Source organism: Erigeron canadensis, chromosome 4 (assembly GCF_010389155.1).
Source record: "Erigeron canadensis isolate Cc75 chromosome 4, C_canadensis_v1, whole genome shotgun sequence".
Lineage (NCBI taxonomy): Eukaryota > Viridiplantae > Streptophyta > Magnoliopsida > Asterales > Asteraceae > Erigeron > Erigeron canadensis.
Window position 1 is genome coordinate 36824328 of NC_057764.1, and position 20527 is coordinate 36844854.

At 33.2% G+C, this 20527-nt stretch overlaps 2 protein-coding genes and 1 long non-coding RNA gene across 4 annotated transcripts; 2 read left to right on the top strand and 1 right to left on the bottom strand.

Annotated features, from left to right (window-relative positions):
- The first annotated feature begins 3549 nt into the window (after window positions 1–3549).
- On the top strand, window positions 3550–4711 carry LOC122594852. Its single transcript, XR_006323125.1, has 3 exons — window positions 3550–3763; window positions 4019–4168; window positions 4285–4711. It is a non-coding gene; the product is annotated as an uncharacterized LOC122594852 (long non-coding RNA).
- Window positions 4712–8640: 3929 nt separating this feature from the next.
- On the top strand, window positions 8641–15982 carry LOC122596263 (probable LRR receptor-like serine/threonine-protein kinase At1g53430). The gene is made up of 24 exons (XM_043768813.1): window positions 8641–8901; window positions 10684–10864; window positions 11089–11160; window positions 11335–11403; window positions 11491–11562; window positions 11645–11716; window positions 11794–11865; window positions 11955–12026; window positions 12119–12190; window positions 12295–12366; window positions 12462–12533; window positions 12618–12686; window positions 12792–12857; window positions 12965–13024; window positions 13103–13144; window positions 13218–13267; window positions 13353–13708; window positions 13803–14001; window positions 14086–14220; window positions 14309–14427; window positions 14525–14735; window positions 14812–15049; window positions 15136–15286; window positions 15371–15982. Exons 1-24 carry the CDS (start codon window positions 8778–8780, stop codon window positions 15716–15718), a joined length of 2994 nt encoding a protein of 997 aa, XP_043624748.1. The 5' UTR covers window positions 8641–8777; the 3' UTR covers window positions 15719–15982.
- A 36-nt stretch (window positions 15983–16018) lies between these two features.
- LOC122596264 lies at window positions 16019–19680 on the bottom strand. 2 transcript variants are annotated; one of them, XM_043768815.1, is made up of 7 exons: window positions 18878–19667; window positions 17545–17784; window positions 17339–17428; window positions 17054–17203; window positions 16861–16985; window positions 16592–16721; window positions 16019–16429 (listed from the first exon to the last, which is right to left on the bottom strand). In XM_043768815.1, the coding sequence occupies exons 1-7, from the start codon at window positions 19424–19426 to the stop codon at window positions 16304–16306; spliced, it is 1410 nt and encodes a 469-aa protein (XP_043624750.1). In that variant the 5' UTR covers window positions 19427–19667; the 3' UTR covers window positions 16019–16303. The 2 variants fall into 2 exon arrangements, with proteins under 2 accessions (XP_043624750.1, XP_043624751.1); XM_043768816.1 differs by lacking the exon at window positions 16592–16721 and having other exon boundaries at window positions 16344–16429; window positions 18878–19680.
- Between the last annotated feature and the right edge of the window lie 847 nt (window positions 19681–20527).

The following is a 20527-nucleotide window of genomic DNA, read 5'->3' on the forward strand; positions in this document are numbered from 1 at the left end:
ACGGAGAGGAAAGGAAAAAAATTTTATTAAACCACATGTGGCATGGAGTTTAGGGCTGCTAACAAGCCAAGTTTTTATCGAGCAACTCGAGCTCGAATTAGAGTCATCTTTATAGACACAAGCCAAAATCGAGTCTTTTTCGAGCTTTTTGAGCCGAGCTCGAGCCATATTATAGGTACAACGAGTCGAGCTCGAGCCATGTTAAGCTCGAGCTCAGCTCGGCTCGACTCGATAACACCCCTGATACAATCAACAAAGAGAGAGAAAGAGGAAAGAGATTACATAAACATGATTTGGTTGGTAGAAATTATATTTGTAAAATGTTTGTAGGTTAGAATTACTCAAATAAAAACTTGGATTCAGGATATTTTCAGTTGAGCGCAATATTATCTATTATTTGTTAACAACCAATGTAGTCTAAAAATTAAAATACACGTGTTTAAGTCGCAAAATAAGCAAATGACCTCATATCACGACGAAGACATGCATCTATGAATATTTAATTTTGTAGTCTGACTCGAAAAATATAATTCTTATATATACAAAATAAAATCCTCGAAGTAAAATTCATTCATATTAATTAATAATAATTATACAGCATAAAATCGAATTAATGCATGTATGAATATTTAAATAAAAACAGTCTTGATCGATCAATCGGAAATGTATTTGTAATTCTTAATTAATTAGTTAAATCACTGATCACTTAGGCGGCCTAGCCAAGTTGCGTTGAGGTATAGGTAGTGGTTTGTCTACATGATCAAATATATATTACAGCCAAGTAAATAATGTCGAGAACAATACTTGCGAGAGCAAAAGAAGCACCCGCACCAAAAATCCCTGGCTTTACGACCTCGCACACATAATAACTGTAACTATACGGAGATCCGCCACCTGTTCCTCGACTATATACCGTGCGTTCTAACTCGCCTTCATTACCCAACATTATCAAACCAGCTATGTAGAAACATATCGCACCAACCCATGCCATCCTATATATATAATAATAATAATAATAATACTAGTATACATTAGTTAAAATATCAACTAGGAATCTAAATTATAAATTTTGTGTTCTTGCATTTTCTATATGTTTTTCTTAGGATTGAAGAATTAATTATGTATAAGTACTTACCAAGATAATAAACGGGAGAGGTGTGCAATGGAAGATGAGCTTCGAGTTCCGGGACAATAAAAACGAGAGACCAAAAGGACTAAAAGCGCTGCGACACCAAGTCCCCTGGGGGTGGTACTACTTGGATATGTGCATGTTCCATGTCGTACTACACCGAGTACTTCAGCAAGCTGCGTCGTGCACGTACAAGTAGTATATGAGAATACGTTATCAATATATATATATAGAGGTCAGTTATTATAAAATAACTATTATTGTAGAATAAGTAAGACAAAATTACAATCGTCGGATGGGATACTAGATGAAATCTTATGGAAAAGAAAACTAGCAATGGCAGTTACGTAATATTTATAAAGTGGAGTGGTATATACAAAAGACAATTTGATGCATTAGCTGCGTAAAAGGGTGAAACGTGCCGCAAAACTAGCTTCAATTTGTTTGTTAATTTCAACTCTTTAAACATATTCTAATAAATAAATTTAAATAGATATAAATCGTGATTATTTTTAACACATAGTGAAGTTTTTGTAAAAACTAAAAATAATATATATGAAATAAGTTTTTAGTTTTTTTTTCAACTTGAAACAAACTTTTTTAACAAATTATATTTTTCTGATGCATCTAAATGCACTGTTAGACACTTCTATTCTATATATATATATATAAAAGATTGTAAAATTGATTTTTATTCTACCATACTACAATTTAATCTACCAATAACTTTTAGTGCATCACAATTTAAACAAATGAATCAATATAAATTGGTGCATCATAATTTAAACTAATGAATTAATATGTATGTATTGGTGCATCATAGTTTAGATAGATGTATGAATTCACGTATATATTGGTGCATCATAATTTAGACAAACGAATCAATATGTATAAATTGATGCATCAGATTTTAGACAAATGGATCAATATCTATAAATTGGTGCATCATAATAATTAAGATAAATGGATCGGTGCATCATAATTTGGACTAAAGAATAGATATTTAAATTAGTGCATCATAATTTAGACAAATGAATCGACATATATAAGAAAGTACATCAAATTATATAGCAACTATATTAACATGTAAAAAAAACATGAAAGTGTAAAATAAATAAATTCATGTGTCTCATAGTTTCATTAAGATGTAAAATGATACTCCATAATATTTTTAGCACATGAAATTAAAAAGTAAAAAACGATGCACAACTTAAAATACACATTTGCTTGATGCACGCGTCACTACTACATTCCAAAAAATGTTTTATTGTTTTATAATAAAGAAAAAGTCAAAACTTAGAGGAGTTCCATACGAGCATGGTACCCGCGTAATGCGATAGCGGTGGTGGAGAAAACGATATAATGGTGTCGGTGATGGTTCTATTGGTGATATTAATTATTAAAATAAAAGTTTTTGGTAGTTACATAAAGGAAAAAAAAACAAAAAACTCCAAGGGCAAATAAAGTATTTCAAAAACACAAATATTTAATTGGAGAGGGGGTTGCTTTATTAGGGAATATAGATTATGTATAAGAAAATGATGATATGAAGTTTTAAATTTGATTGTGTTTTGAAAGAAAGGTCGGGCCATTGGTCCATTTTGCTTCAACGTGTTTAACTCTACATTTGATACACACACGGAAAAATCTTAATTGAAAACAAAAGCAAAAAACAAATGGAAAAAAAAAAGTCGGGCTCGAAACCCATCGCACGCCATTTTTGTATATGTATAATTTTGAATGACAAATTGTTATTGTATGGGCTGACTAAAAATAAACACGATAGGTACATCACCATAGGAGCCGGATATGAAATATACATAATGTCCAGAATACCCTTAAAATTATAATTTACTTTTAAAAATTATCATGCCACACTCTTTCTTACGGTGTCTTACTTGTTTTACGTTAATAATTGTTTTATTTTATCCCTAACCTATATATATATATACAGTACTCGTGCAATACGACGGGAGTAGATAGTTTCTATTATTACTGGTGGCATCTGATGATTTGTTAGGATGGTTTTCGTATGTGGTTTGTTAGAATATGATCACGTAAAATGAACGTATGTTCGAAAAGTATTTAAGCCTATGGGGTCACATGTTCAACACGAATGTAACTATAACTAATTAATATATTAAATGTAATTTATTAATTAATTAGATCACGAAAAACTAACGATCGTCCGTTAAAAGGGTTAATAGTTAACGGTACTTAATTAACGGACTTAACGAAGGAGAGTTGTAATTAGGAAACAATTAGGAAACCCTCTAGAATCCTCTAGGGTGGCTGGCCGAATTGGAGGGTTTTAAAGCCCTAAACTTGGTCATCAAGTTTCCTACTCCTATATAAGGAGGACTAATATAATTGTTTTCCACACACAAAATCTTAAGGTTTTTTAAAACCCTAAAAATCTTTCCTTCTCTCCTTTCTCTTGTCTTCGGCCGTTTCTACCAAACACAAAGGGTTTCGGGTTTTGGTTCGTTTGATATTAAGGGTGATTAACAAAAGTTGTTCGGTTCGTGATCAAGTACTAGCATACCTACATTCTAACGTTGTGTGTGCGATCGTAGAGAGGTTTATTTTAAACCTTTTCCATAAAGTTTCTTGCTTTATACTCTTCAATCTAAGGTACACGTTTTCTATCTTGGTTAATTAATTAACTACATAGAATTAATATTCCGCTGCGTGCTTTGTGATTTGATTTGATAATAGTTATATAACTCAATATGGTTTAATTGTTTAGAAAATAATATAATTTGTTTCAATACTTTTTTTAAAAAAAGAAAAAAAAAATCAATGAAGAATGTAAGTTATGTGTTTTTTAAATTGTCTTTATTTTATTTATTTATTTTGTTATTTTTTTGCTTTACTAATTAATTGCAGCTAGTATATATATAAGGTGCATATATGTGTGTCCAACTTAATTACCTGTGGCTTGGTGGCTTCAGCAGCAAACCCAAAAGCAGCAGACAACAATACGAGCGTGGCTAAAACCCCAATGATTCTTATTCTTGGAGTTTGTTGGGAATTATGGTCAGCCATCCTTAATTGCTCTCTAAATAGAAGCTAATACTAACCATGAAGTTTTAACTTGTGCTATAAATACATGTGTTTTGATAGATCATGTATATATGGTGATATTTAAATAGGAAGGTTGATTCCATGGGATATATGCAAAATGTCGGAAGCTAGCTGCTTCGAGTGATCGAACGGCAAACAAGGAAAACAAGACAATAGTTTAGGATAAACAACTAGCTGCTTCCTTAAAGTGGACTACAGAAGAAAAGTTACAAGGAAAAGACAATAGTTTAGGTTAAACAACTTAACATATTTGAACTTAACATGGAGTTCTTAACTAAATGAGTTTTTAGTTAAGATGATGTAAAATAATTATGAAAAGAAAAAATATTGGAATGTTAAGTTCAACTTTGGAAAGGAAATAAAAAGGAATACAAGTCATCTTTGACAATATGTAGCTTTTTCCGAAAACTTTTATAATTTTGTAAAGGAGGTCAAACTTCAAATGATATCCAAGGCCCAATATAGTATGTTTTGACTTTTGACCCAACCCGTTACCAGTAGTCCAGTATAACAAAAATATTTTTATCTGTAATTCTATATCTTCTTTTCACACTTATAAAAAATTTGAATTTTTTATTTATCATTTTTATTCACATTTATAAACATGTATAAATTTCTTGCATTTAAAGACTGTGATTGGAAGAAAATGAAGAAATAATGATAATGAAATACTTGGCATTGAGAATATTGAGTAGGAAAAAGTTAAAGAAATTGATATGTCTAGATATTGATGGATTATGGATTTATTTCAAAAATAAAAAAAAGATTTAAGGAAATACAAGTATATGTTGTAGCACTGCTGCATGTGAGTGTATGAATCTTAAATGGGTAATTATATTATATATATATATATATATATATATATAAAACTGTGAGAACACCTTAAAAACATTATTTTGATGCATTAAAAGTCTATAAAACTGACATAGTGCATAACTAATTATCATTATTTAAGCGTTTAACAACACATTGATTCATCAAAATTGAAAAAATCACGTTTTTTGTTGGATGCATCATTTTGATGAATATACATCCAAGATGGATGCACAAAATAAAAAACATGATTATTTTGATTTTGAAGGATGAATTTGTTGTTAAACACTTAAATAAAGATAATTAGTTATGCACTATGTTAGTTTTATGGACTTTTAATGCATCAAAATGATATTTTTAAGGTGTTCTCATCGTTCTTATATATATATATATATATATATAGAGAGAGAGAATTGGATTGCATACATAACCATTAACTGTATTTTTTTATACGTATTTATATGCCGAGTTTAGTTTGTATATATATGTATGTTCAATGCCAAATATATGATAGCCAGGTGTTTATAGTCGTATGGACCCATTGAATATATATAAATCGTTATCCTTGTGTGTATATTGACAATTTTATATGTAAAATATTATAATCATGATCAGGTTAAAAGTAAATTTTTATACCAAGTCGTCAAACTTGTTGTTTTAATACAAACATTCAACATAAATACATAATATAAAAGATCGATTAGTATCATCAATAAACCAAATTAAAAATTGTGACTAATATTAAGTTTGAAACCTCGACTTTAATGTTACAAACTACAATGGGTATTACTTGTTTATTTTGAGTAAACTTTTGTAATTGTTCTTAACCGAGGATATTTATGTATTTCTATTGTTCAAATTTGATGGTCATTTAGTTTAGTTAACTTTCGTCAACTATTTTTCAAGCTTTCGCTTGATAAAGTTGTCTCCGGGCTTGAATAAACTTCGCCATAGTCATAACAAATTTTTTTAGAATACGAAAGCTAAAATAGCACATGGGTTATTTTATGACTTGGGCTTCTGTTATACTTGTAATTAGTAAACGACGTTCAGGGGCCCAATATAGAAAATTACTAAATTTAATTCACTAATTCAGTAATTTGTTCCTATATTTGTAGCAAACATACGAACACGGAAAGTTCGTAGAAATAGAAACTAGTTGGATGTAAAGGTTCTAATCCAACTGATCGCTTTATGTCAGTCATTATTGTTGTCGCCATCGTAGAATAGTCAGCCATGCATTACTATTAATTATTCTTTTTTAACGATTAATTTAAATATATAATTGATTTGCCATCGAAATATTATATATCGTGTTACAAGTTATGTCAAAAACTCACAACAATTGTTAAAAAATTATCTGATTTAAGAGTCAGGGTGTAGACGATTTATTTTTCATATATTGTTCTTCTATCGAAATTTTCTAACAAATTGATTTCTTTACATCTTTGGCATTGACAATGTTTGGCATGGAGTTTATCGGCCTAGTGGAGCCGATTGTGGCTCCTTTTACCATTTTTCTTTTGTCTTTTGTGTTTTAACAAATTGGTTCTTTTTGATACATTAGTTTTCTTATATCCTCATTTGGCAAAATTTGACTTTTTTTTTTTAACAAAAATGGTAGATGACACATGGTAACTTGTCATTGGTTAAAACCTAACTAAAATTTGATACTTTGTCATTACATCCTTACTCATAGTAAGAAACTGATATGTCGTATTTTATGTCCATTTCCCATAGCTTAAGTAGTTGATTATTGATGTTTAAGAGACGTTTTCGTATGCATTTGGTGCGTTTATGGTATTTGTTAGTGTTTCAGGTTGATAACAGGTACTTAAGCGATAATCTGAAGAAAACGAAGTTTCTGGAGTAAAACGAGTGTTTACGGACGTTTTACGAGGCAAGAGAGTGAAGATTAGAAGAAAGTCAAAGAAAGTCAACACTGGTCAACGCGCACTGCGGCGCAGGCTCATGGTGCGTCGCAGTAATATTTGTTGAGGATAAAACTGCTTCGCAGTCCCCTGAAACTGCGACACAGTTAGACCATATACGCCAAAAGACCAGTCAAGGAAGTCAAAGTCAACTGAAGTCAAAAGGGAGACTGCGACGCAGTTTGGCGCCGAATCTACAGAATTTTGTTAACATATAAATAGCTTGCAAAAACATTCTAAAAACCCTAACTTCACTTTCTAGACGATTTTTGAGTACTTTTCAAGGGTTTTTCTTGTATTCAATCATTTTGAAGGATCTCAAGCTCGATTAGAATCATTGCGTTATTCGTTTTCAATTCCTTGTATTCGGTAACGATGAATTCTCTATATTTGATTCGTTATTCGTATTTCAATATGAGTGGCTAATCGTCTTTTCATCCATCTTGATGGAGTGAGACAATATGTAAGGATTGCACAATATTTTATAATTCAAATGATTTGATTTCACGTTGTGTCGTGATCTTAATCTATTAATTATTTGTTATTTAATTATTAATTGCGGATAATTTTTATACAAGCTTAGTGGCAACTAGGGTTGAGTAAAGGTTATTTTGATCGCTTGGTTAGAAGCGATTGGTTCTATGACGGGTACGGTAGAAGAGAATTAATAATTAATAAGGATTAATGGGTTGATGGTTGTGTACAATCAATAGACATAATTGTTATCTGAAATGATCAAAATCATTGTTGAACTAGAGAAGTTATAAAAAGGCGTCTCGGGGTACCGGTCTTAATAATGGAACTAGTTTATACAAGAGAGTCAAATAAGTTGTAAACTTGACGGGTACGGGGTTGAAGATTAATTTGGGTCTCGGTCATTTAATCAACTAATTGGATTTGAACTTCATAAAATGTGCAATCTTAACATGTTGTCGAGCGAAATCAAGATGGGTGACCTTTAAATTCTTGTTTTAAACAACAAACTCCTCTTTCGATTAATCCTGAGAGATTACTAACTCTTTTACTAACTACTTGCAACGTGACAATTCGGCCACAAAACCCCCCCATTTTTACTTGAATCACTTAATTGTTACAAATGCTTATAATAGTCCTTGTGAACGATCTCGGCTTACCAGCTTTTACTATACTGCATGTGATCAGACACACTGCCTGTGAGTGTGTAGTGGTTAGTATTTAGGTAAATCGTGTTTATAAATTTTATTACTAGATTTCACACATCAAAAACACTTTGATTTTTATCTTATGTGGAACTTGAACCATCTCAATAATATTGAAAGAGAATAATAAATCTTTTTAAATTAATAGTTTAAAGATCTTTTTCACTATTATATGAAATTAAATGGTAAAATTAAAAAAGAAAACTAACGAAATCTATTTTAATTTTTTGTAACTCATAAAAAGTTTTAGACTAATATTTTAAAAATAAATCATTATGCTATTAGAAAACATATGTTGAACCACTCTGAACATTGGTCAAAATCGACAACTATTATCATAATGTAGTAGTTTGTCCGTACGTAGGTTATATAATATTAGTATTATTGTATTGATAATTAAGATAATCATCATGTAATCCGTATCGAACTTCTTGATCTTTTTCTTTACCTTTTTCTTTTGTTGTTAATATATATAGAACATAACAAACTTTGTTAGGTACATAGTCTCATATATAATAATTTCTAACTTGTTTTCGCAGCAGGCAGGCCACTACTCTCTCTAGCTAAAACCCTTACCACTAATCTCTCATCTATTTTTCATTATCATCCTTCTAGCTAGTTATTACCATATACTAAATAATGAAGTTATATCTCCGTCGTCCACCCGTACTTACAACATTAACACTACTTATTCTGATGTTTTTTCTATTAATTCCACTTGAGCATCTTAGATGCTCCGCTCAACTTTTGCCCCTACAAGAAGGTACGCACGTTGGTTTCATTTTCACTATTCTCTGTATCTGCATGTGCAAAATGATGATTTTTAACAGTACTACTATTTTTATGTATATATACATGATTTTCGTGAGTTTATCATATCTGTTTTGAATGAATTAATTTTATATATATAGAATTTTGAACATAACTGAATTTGTTACACTAACTAATAACCAACTAATTAACGGAATCTTCTTACCATATCTTTAATTATCTAGTAACAATCTTTATTTATATTGTTACACACTACATATATACTCGATCGTATTTCATATTTTCATCTGTTTTAGAGAATGTACAGTAATATTAACTAAAAAACAAATATGTGGTGGTGCCGCCGTGGTGGTTATTGTTTTGATTTCTTTCTAGTTGTTGTCTTACTTGATTTTGCCTCTGTTTTTCAGTTTTTGAATTATTTTATTATTAATTTATATAATTTTATCCAAAAAGTAATAATAACAACTTTAGCTAACTGTTGAAAATTGAAAATCTAATTTTGTTTTGACTCGTACGTATACCGGCAGTCCACTTTCTATATTGTTTCTTTGACTGTTTCTCCCATTAAACAAACTTTTATTGAAGTTGGTTAAAGTAATATTTATAAATTAATAATCTGTGTCAAAAATACAATTATATGAACCAAGGCTTAGATAATTGTACTTTTTTTTTTTTTTTTTGATTTTTAGATTAGGAGATAATTTATATGATGTTAACATCATCTAGTTAGATGATGTTCTCCAGGCAAACCATAAAATGCACGAGGGCTAGTGTAAAAATTGATGTAAGTGCATCATTTTTTAATATGTTAATAACAAGTGTGATTAGAACCGATAACCTTTTGATGGCTAAGTAAAGTCAATAGCATTAGAATTTAAAATAATAGAAGCAAATCTTACAATTATTTTTCGTTGGCCCCATTTTCTTGAAGTTGAACATGTCAATTGGCTGATTGGTTGAGCTACTAGCTGGCATCTGAATCTTTGGTTGGTTGGTCTCATAAGTGCAATTTATGTATGGCTGATTATGGTCAAATTATAGTCAAATATGCAATAGTTGAAAAGTATGACCGATTTTGGTCAACCAAGGTATATCAAGAAGATAAATTATTAATTACAGATTAGAAGCATTGACCGACTTGAACAAAACCGGTAAACGGAGAGGTATCTTTGTTTAAGCCATTCCAGGAAATTAGAGCTTTGGATTTGATGTTGATAGTCTAGCCGGTATGCCGGCAATGTCTATATTTCTCCTCTGATCATCTCAAGATGTCTACCTAGTGAGGTTTAAACGCGGGTCTCTTCTGACACCTTCATATGCATTACCACTAGGGAACATTGGAAATGGTTAAGGATTTGAACAATTCAAGGACATGAGCAAGCTATCATTTAGTTTTGATATATATTAGAAGCTAAACATACAAATAATATGTACTTATAAAACTAATTATATTTTAAAAGCTTTATGACTTTTGACTAAATTCTTATTGTTAAAGCGGCATGATGGGAAAACATTGTGCTCACACTAGGATTTGAACTCAAGATCTCTCAGAATTAGGCTCCACCACATACCAGTCAATCTACTCATGATTGGTTACCTGTACACTTATATGTTAATCACTATTTATTACCATTTTTAACACTAGTTAATTAATGCTTTTATGATTAAAACACCTGGTTTACCAAAGTATGGCAAGGTTAGAAGTACGTAATCTCTTAAGTAGAAAGTTCATTTGGATAAACTTCTTTCTTCTTTTAATGATCGACAACAGTTGAGGCTCTTCAGTCAATATCCTCAAGGCTGCAGTATAGCGATTGGCAGGTTGCTAGAAATTCATGCAGTGGAGGTGGAGGTCTTAATAACTCAATATCTCAGAATGATGAAGGGCTTATTAGATTTGGCAGCAATGTAACCTGCAACTGTAACAGCACTGTTTGTCGCATTACACACATGTATGAATCTATTTATCCTTTTATGTCTCATTTTATCCTATAATTATGAATAGGTATGTCCGTCTTAAGTTCCTGAAAAGAAATTTCCAAATGAATTCTTTTGAGATTAGCTAGATACATTGCAGTGGATCACACTATCACAGGGCCTGATGCATGTTTGTCTGTTTGGGACGTTCTATACCTTTTTCACTAATGCTTCCGAGTATACTTATTTTTTATTACAGCCAGTTGAAGGGACTTAATTTGACAGGAGTTCTACCTGAAGAATTTGCAAACCTCACTTCTCTTCAAGAACTGTAAGTGCACATTTTTAGCCTTTTTATTAAATATGTCATAACCCCATATAGTTTCAAGAAATGTAAGTACACCCATTCAAGAAAATGTTTATCTGACAGTTGTAGGATGTGATCATGGTGACATAATGCAATAAACGAAGTTGGTAATATTATTAATTTATTGTTGTCATACAGAGACCTCTCTCGCAACTATATCAGCGGAAGTATTCCAGCACGTTTGGCTCAGCTTCCCCTTACCATTTTGTAAGAGTTATTGTTTGCTCTAATTCTTCTTTATGTATTATTTTCTAAGCTTAATGAAACATTCTTCTGATATTTCTTTCTTTACAGGAGTCTTTTGGGAAACCGCATCAGTGGTTCAATACCTAGTGAATTAGGTGATATACCGACACTTGAGGAACTGTAAGTAATAATTTTCATGTAAACAATAAATCAATCGTTTATGGGACTTCTTACTGATCTTACATCTGGATCCTTATAACAGAGTCTTGGAAGACAATTTGCTTGAAGGACCACTTCCACCAAACCTTGGGCGTTCACCTCTCTTGAGAAGAATGTAAGACTACATCTCAATCATAATTTGATTTATTAAGATCGTACCATCTCATTTACAGTTTAGAGCTTTTTTTGCAGCCTTCTTTCTGCAAATAATTTCACAGGAACCATTCCGGAATCATATGGCAACCTTACTAATTTAGAAGATTTGTAAGTACTAGCTAGCGACCTTTATATTCTTTTCACCATCCATCAAAAATTCTTTCCTGATAATTTAAACCTGTTTACGATAATTGCAGTAGGATAGATGGAAGTACATTATCGGGGAGAATACCTAGCTTGATTGGGAATTGGACAAGACTCACAAGACTGTGTGTTTATTTCGTCTAAACTTTTTACAATCTGTTACATAAATATCTGTTTCAGTTCAATGTGATCCTTAATGTATCATACATACCTGCAGTGATATGCAAGGAACATCAATGGAGGGGCCTATTCCTTCTACAATATCTCTGTTGACAAATTTAACTGAACTGTGAGGCCACATTTTGTCACCGTTATTAGTTTGGTTTATTCAATGAGTTCGTGACTGCAGATTTAGGCATAGAACTTACCTCATTCGTGCATTATGGTTCTCAGGAGGATTACCGATCTGACTGGACCAAGTTCACCCTTTCCTGATCTGCAAAATATGACACGCATGGTTAGACTGTAAGTTGATTTCATGGTTAATTCTGCTTCAGAAAGTTTGTTAATCAGCTTAGTACAGAAAGCTGGTATAATTCTTTTCATCAACTTTGCTGCAGGCATTTGAGAAATTGTTTGCTTACTGGCTCAATACCAGACTACATAGGACAGATGACTCGGCTGAAAAACTTGTGAGTCAATCTGTAATATCTATCTTAAAGCAGACTACATCGTTTTTCACTTCTTAAAGCTTTATTTTCAATCGTTATTTGCAGAGACCTAAGCTTCAATATGTTGGATGGTCAAGTACCTAGTTCAATTGGAAGTGTGGATTTTGACAGCGTGTAAATTACTAATCAGAATTTTTTTTGCTCATAATGTCTACTGCACTGCATGGATATTTTGATTTTCAAGTCCAATTTGAAATGAAATATTTTTCGTGGATGCAGGTTTTTTAATAATAACTCACTATCTGGAGAAATTCCTGCTTGGGCATTCGTCAATAATAGAAAGATGTTAGTTATTCCCCGTCCTTAATTACATATTACGAATGTATGTACTTACATTCTTGCATTCGGCTATGAGATCAGTGGATGCACCATCTTAATTAAGTATTATGCAGTGACTTATCCTACAACAATTTTACACAAACACAAGAACGGAATTGTCAGCCATCTAGCTTGTAAGTCATATTTCATTTACCACAAGAAAACGTACTCACCTACATGCGCTTACCAATTGTTCTTTAATCCATTGGCAGGAATCTGGTTGCCGCCTTATCATCTTCAGAAACAAGCAACGGGTATGCTTCCTATGTTTATATATTGCTCATCTTAACTTATAGAAATGTTCCTAAGTGTGAATTTATTGTGTAGAAATTCTTGGTGTTTGACAGACGGACTTACTTGCAGCAGAAATCCAAACCGTAAATAGTTCTCCTTTGTTATTCTGCCTTCCCATAACTCAAATCTATATTTAACCTTACATTTTTTTCTGAATTTGCATATCAGGTTATTCTTTATTTATAAATTGTGGTGGAAACAGTGTAGACTTTGAAGGAAATGAATACGAGCAAGACCTGACTGATGAACAGTCTTACTTTTATCCTTCTTCTGAGAGATGGGCTTATAGCAGCAATGGTGTTTTCTTGGGAAATGATAATGCACCATTTGTCACGCGCACATCAAACGTGACAGGTGGCAGTTTATACAACACGGCCCGCCTTTCACCTACTTCCCTTAGATACTTTGGGCTGTGTTTAAGATCAGGTAGCTACAGAGTACGCCTCCACTTTGCTGAAATAATGTATACTGATGATACGACTTTTAATAGCTTGGGAAGACGTATCTTTGATGTATCAATCCAAGTGAGTGCACAGACACTTCAGTATCTATTTGACTGTATATAACTATGTATTGATTATATAATTTGTTACAAAATTAGATTTGCCGTTTATATAGGGACAATTGTTATTGAAAGACTTTAACATCAGGGAAGAGGCTAATGGTACCGGCAGGGGTATCGTTAGAGAGTTTGATAATGTTATTGTTAACGGTAGCACATTAGAGATTCACTTGTACTGGGCAGGGAAGGGGACTACTGCAATTCCAGATCGAGGTGTATATGGCCCGCTTATATCAGCTATCACTGTAACACCAAGTTAGTAAATTTCCTTAACATTCAAGTTTTAAATTTTCATTCTAATAAAACGAGTCTAAACCTATTGATTATTCCTTCTTGTAGACTTTGATATCCCCACAGATGGACTCTCTGCTGGGACGATAGCTGGAATCGTGATTGGTTCGTGTGCATTTGTCATCTTAATATTGGCTGTTCTTTGGAAGAAAGGTTATCTGGGAGGGGATAAAGAAGACAAAGGTTAGTACATTATACAAACGTTGGGTTTTAATAATCACTTGTTCTTCCCTATTTTCTATCATAGTTTTTGCGCTCATTTCCATTACAGAACTTCGGGCTCTTGAATTACAGACAGGCTATTATAGTCTGCGACAAATTAAAACTGCTACGCATAACTTTGATCCCGCAAACAAAATTGGAGAAGGAGGATTTGGACCCGTTTACAAAGTAAACAATCTGTCTGTCAACTTATATTTTTGAGAAGCAGAATTATATTAGCCTCATCATCTAAACACAACTTTCTTTTCCTTCACATTATCTGCAGGGTGTTCTCTCAGATGGCTCTGAAATTGCTGTTAAGCAACTCTCTTCAAAATCAAAGCAAGGGAACCGAGAATTTGTCACGGAGATAGGCATGATATCTGCCTTACAACATCCAAACCTCGTTAAGCTTTATGGATGTTGTATAGAAGGAAACCAGTTGTTACTGATATACGAGTACCTTGTAAACAATAGTCTTGCACGCGCTCTTTTTGGTAAATACTTTACTATCCACATATCTCATATTCAAGAGTTGATGATATTTAACATTTCGGGTCATTCCAAATTCAGGAAAAGTGGACCAACGTCTTAATCTAGACTGGGCAAAAAGACAAAAGATATGTATACAAGTGGCGCGGGGCTTAGCTTATCTCCATGAAGAATCAAGGTTGAAAATTGTTCACAGAGACATAAAAGCCACCAATGTGCTTCTTGATAAGGATCTTAATGCGAAAATATCAGATTTTGGTCTTGCGAAACTTGATGAAGAAGAAAATACCCATATCAGCACACGAGTTGCTGGAACAATGTGAGTCCCATTTCGTATCACAGTTTGATATTGTCTAGCTAGTGTGTCTGTGATCGAGTATGACATATTAATGGTGTGATTTGCAGTGGGTATATGGCTCCAGAATATGCCATGAGAGGATACTTGACAGATAAAGCAGATGTTTATAGCTTCGGAATTGTTGCATTAGAGATTGTGAGCGGCAAAAGCAATACAAATTATCGGCCAAAGGAGGAATTTGTCTACCTTCTTGATTGGGTAAAATTCAACTTACAGTCATTTAACTTCATTTTAGCCAGTCTCATATTTCTGACTATTGCTACACGTTTGTTGAACTTAAAGGCCTATGTTTTACAAGAGCAAGAGAATCTACTTGAACTGGTGGATCCTGGACTCGGTTCAGACTACTCGAAGGAAGAGGTGATGAGGATGCTGAATGTGGCTCTACTATGCACCAATCCATCACCGACACTTAGGCCAAAGATGTCAGCGGTAGTGAGTATGCTGGAAGGAAAGAGTCCAGTTCAGCCAGCTTTAGTGAAAAAAGGAGCTATGGATGCCGACATGAGATTTAGAGCGTTTGAAATGCTATCACAAGACAGTCAAACACTAACCTCTGTTGTATCAGGGGATAGTCAACGGCGGGGGAGCCTGTCAACTGATGGTCCATGGGTAGACTCGTCCGCCTAAAGGAATATCACTTTTTGTGATCATTAGTTTGTTGTTATTGATAAACATCGTCTTAGATAAGTTTGCCATATGAATTTGATTTATAGAGAAATATACATCAAAATCTAGTTTACGTTTTTTTCATTATTCTGAAAATATTATTAGGATGGACGCTTAACATGCTTCTGTTTGTGTTTTAACGGTGTCCTTGATGTATAAACATTGTAGATATATTTCATCTACTATTGCTTGTGGTACAAAGATCAGGCAGAAAATTATTTGTAATTTTAGTGTGAACGAAAGAATTTAACTTATGCTTACTACTGGAAATACCTGTCTTTTATATATCATAAAGAGCGTATCTATATTACAAGGATTATGTTGACTTTACACAACTTTGTATTGTTCATTGAGGTTCCCAACACCAACCGAATTACAGCTGAGCTAGAATCTGAGCATGTTGTCTAGCTTAGAGTCAGGACTAAAACCGAAAAAAGGCGGTAGTTCAAAGCATAGCTTGAAACATTGCTTATTTACATGAGTATCCAACTTGGATACAGAACTTGAGATTCCATCACCGGTTGTATATTTTGGTTGTAATGTTGATCAGAATTCAATCCCACTGTTTATTTGAACAGAAAAAGAAGGTTGGCCAACATCTGCAAGAGGAGTTTCAACTCTTAGTACTATCCCTGTTTTCCCAACATTTCCGTTCCACTTTGACCTACCTAGCTGCATACACGGTAGAACATGGATCTTAGAAACAAAACACAACTTTAAAAAATTTCAATGTGTATGCATATGTATATGTATAGGTAGATACAGACAAGAAAAATGATTCTTGGGGGAAAAAGGCAAATAAGACCCAGTTCCTCGTTCAAGGAATGCACTTACAGATAGTGATGCAAATGCAGAAGGGTGTGACACTAAAGAACAACCACCAATGAGACTAAGTTCCTCGTTCAAAGAATGAACTAGCTCTGCTTTAACACCAGGGTTATTCCCACCAAGTGTTGGCTGTAAGCTGGTCAAGAAACAAGACTATCTAAGGCCATAGAAAAACCCAATGCATTTGGTTCTTGAGCAGAATACATGAAACTAAAATGGCTTAAAATTTTATGTGCAGTTTTAGAATGAATTGGTGCATCAGAATTGAGTATTACCTGAACTGAAGAGTTGGCCTCACCATGATACCAGATCTTTTCCAAGCCAAAGGTTGTTCAAAACCCAATGTAAATGATTTTGCAGGCACTTGTACCATTGGTGTTATGCGTGTTCCCCACTTGTTCTGTAAAGAGATATCTATATCAGAAATATGTATAGAAACAAGGACATTGGCGTTGTACAATAACTCACCTTGCATGAGAAACTGAACCTCATTTCTCCTGGGTATTGACCTTGTGCTTGAAGCAGACCACCAAAAAGCGGTAAGAAAGCACTGGTGGATATACCTTCACCGGCAACATAGGTGAGCTGGCCATTTGGAAACTGCAAGTCCATAAATGACTGCAGCAAAAAAGTCAAGTTACAGATAATAACACAGAAGCTTCTAATACTGCAAATTTATAATCATTGTTATGCTTAATTTACAATAACAAGAAAGGAAAAGGATTCAATCGGCATCAACTTATTTATACTTACACAAGCCATAGGATTGAGACATAACATCGACATCAACAGCCATCTTCTATGTTTTGTCCACACAGCTGGACAAAGAGAATGCATTCCATTCTGACAGTCAACTAAGAAAGGTGAGTTCTTTTGGCATTAGCTTTAGTTGACATATCAAGATCTTGATTAATTAATAATATGCTAGAAAGATATTGGATATGATGATAGTATGATACCTTTCTGTCATAACCATACCAAAGTAGATGTTGTTTTGACAAATGCACAGGCAGAAGAAGAGTTGAATCACGAACAAATAGCACTGGTCCAAGCTGGACAAGGAAAAGAGACGGATTCCCATTTCCGAAGGAAAAACTGCCATGTGATGCCTCTACTCTCCAAAAATCTCCCCTTGCAGCCAAAGAACTTTCCACACCACATGTCCGACTATCAAATATTGTTGAAAGATTAAGTGTTCCCTGCAATTAAATAAACTAGCCATCAGTTAAAAACGGACTAAAATCAATATGCAGTGGAATGTGAAGTAGTTGTATCAATTTGTAAGATTGTATGTTTAGATAGGTGTTATATAGATTGTATGTTTAGATAGGTTTAATATAGAGGTTAAAGTGGATATATAGTCTTGTATTTGATTGGTTAGCCTTAGGGTATAATCTAGGTATAAAGGCTTAACCATGTAAAACCTATTCTTTAGATATGAGTTTTTCTATTTTTTCTAAAAAGAAAACAATTTACAATTATTACCAGTAGTCCAATAGATCATCAAGCAAATAAGCTAAAAAAAAAACTGCATAGTTCCAAATTATATTAAACTGAAGATGGCACTACATAATGAAGAAAGCGAAATTACTATTAACAATTGTCCCCGCAGTGGAAGCTCAGCGGTCAGGGAAATGCAGTCTAAGCCTAAGGGCTCCAATGCTATTCACATACCCCCATGTCCCATGTCTCTTGACTGCGATGAACAGAATTACCTGCTCCACATTAGCTTCTCCCCCGTCTTTCCCTTCTGTTAAGGTGGGTTACCCTTTTGAGTTTCAATATTAACAACAAAAACAGCCACATTCTGATAAAAATGCTCTGCCTTTTTCACGATGGTCAAGGGACATGTTGGTGGTTGGTGGATTAGCCTTTTACTACTGCTGAGGAAAAATGCATATTTGGGAACATTCTACTATCTGTGTTTCCTCAATTTGGGTAAATTTCTTTCTATATTCCTAACTAGGGCAAAATGTGAACTGATAAGTCTTGACTAGGATCCAGACATCCAGTAATGCCGTGGCTTGGTAAATAAAAAGTTACCCAAACTGAGAAAATGCACATAATATATTACCCAAACTGATAACGAAAACCTAACGAAAGTTACCAAGGACGCAGTCACTAAATGACCTTATACCTAACTAACAACCACATTTCTATTTTCAATCAAAAGCTCAACAAGCATTCTACAAGTAAATTAAATTACTAAAAACTTCACACAAATATATTAATATGAACATATACACCATTATTCTACAATAAACAGAACCATTTGCATCAAGTAGCATATACCTGACTTCTACCCGAAAATCCAGCATCCTTCAAATTCCAATTTGCAACATCCTCATTACCCGAATCATCTTTCTCCTTCTCAATATCATCATCAAATCCGAAATCCTGAAACCGTTTCGCCAACGCACCCAAATCCTCATCAACCTTTATACCAATCCCCAAACCACCATCCTTATAAACACCACTATGACTATCCACCCTCACCACAACCGAATCGTCCTGGTTCCGGAACGGAACAGGCAAACTACTAAAAAACTGATGAACAGCGCCATTCAAACTTGACCCAAACTCCAACCCAACTTGTCCTAACTTATTACCAATATCGAAAATAGCCGAAACACCATTAATTCCATAATTACTATTATTGTTATTAACTAAAAACCTAAAATCTTGTTCAACAAACTTATGGGTATGTAATTCAACATCAAAAAGCTTAGGAGTGATATGGGTCTGTATTATATCTGTAAAACTTTGGGTTAACTTATCTGCTAAATCTAATCCATGTCTTTGTACTTCTTCCCATGCTTCAAATGATCTCTCAACAGACATTTATTATTTTTAGATAACTATAACTATACAAGTATAAATATATATGTACTTATAACAGAATCTCAAATTTATTTTTGGAGAGTATAAACGCTAGCAGCAAATGATCATCTTCATCTCATACTATATTTAGATAGATGCTAGGTGGTGATTTTTTTATTTTTTATTTTATTATTTTTTTGTGACAGAGTTTTTTTGAGGCTAAGAAGGAAATTTGAGGGGGGAAAGGATAAGAGTTTGTTAGTGGTCGGTGGTTGTTGGGTTATGTTTTTTTGGTTTGCAAGTAAAAGAAAGTCAAATTATAACCTATTTTAAGGTTAATAGTAAAGTATATGCTTTTCTTACTTTTACCACTAAAATCTTGGATTTTTTATTTAGCCACCAAATTTGGACTTCACCCGTCTTAACATTTATGGTGTTTAAGCTTTCCGTCTTTTTACTTTCGGTAAGTTTTTAATTTTTTATATTTGCCTTCTGCCAAATTTTTCAATTTTGCATTTCGGTACTAAAGTTTGTGTTTTAAAATTTACGGTATATTCAACTAGGTGTTTTTTGGTATGCTACAATATACTACCTATTAACATGTTAAAAAAATGTATTGAGTTTCAGTTTATGTCCTGTTACTGTTCCCGACCATTATATAATGCTAGTTGGGTACATAAATTTTTTTATGGCCTTCTTTTTTCTTTTTGTTTTTACGTATTTTGAATGGACGAGGTTTTTCTATGTAGGTTATATGGGAATGGCAAGACTTTGGATTTGAATATATGCGAATAAACTTATTAACCAGATATTGTTATGGTTGTTTCCAACATCCAGTAATCGATCGACCGGATTTAAAAATCTGTTGCCTGTGGGTGATATGTTCTTTATAAAAAATGAAAAATCTTTTTCAAAATTAATATAAAAATCATTATAAAACTATAAGAATGTGAGATGTAGTCAGGGGTGGTTCTTTATAGGGACCCGGCGGGGCCCGGACCACTGTCACTTTTTCTCTTAATATTATTAATATATCCGTATTTCGTTCAATAAAATTTATATTTATTAAGCCAGCCTCATGGATTATTTTTTTAAAAATTTTGATATGTTTAACTAATTTAA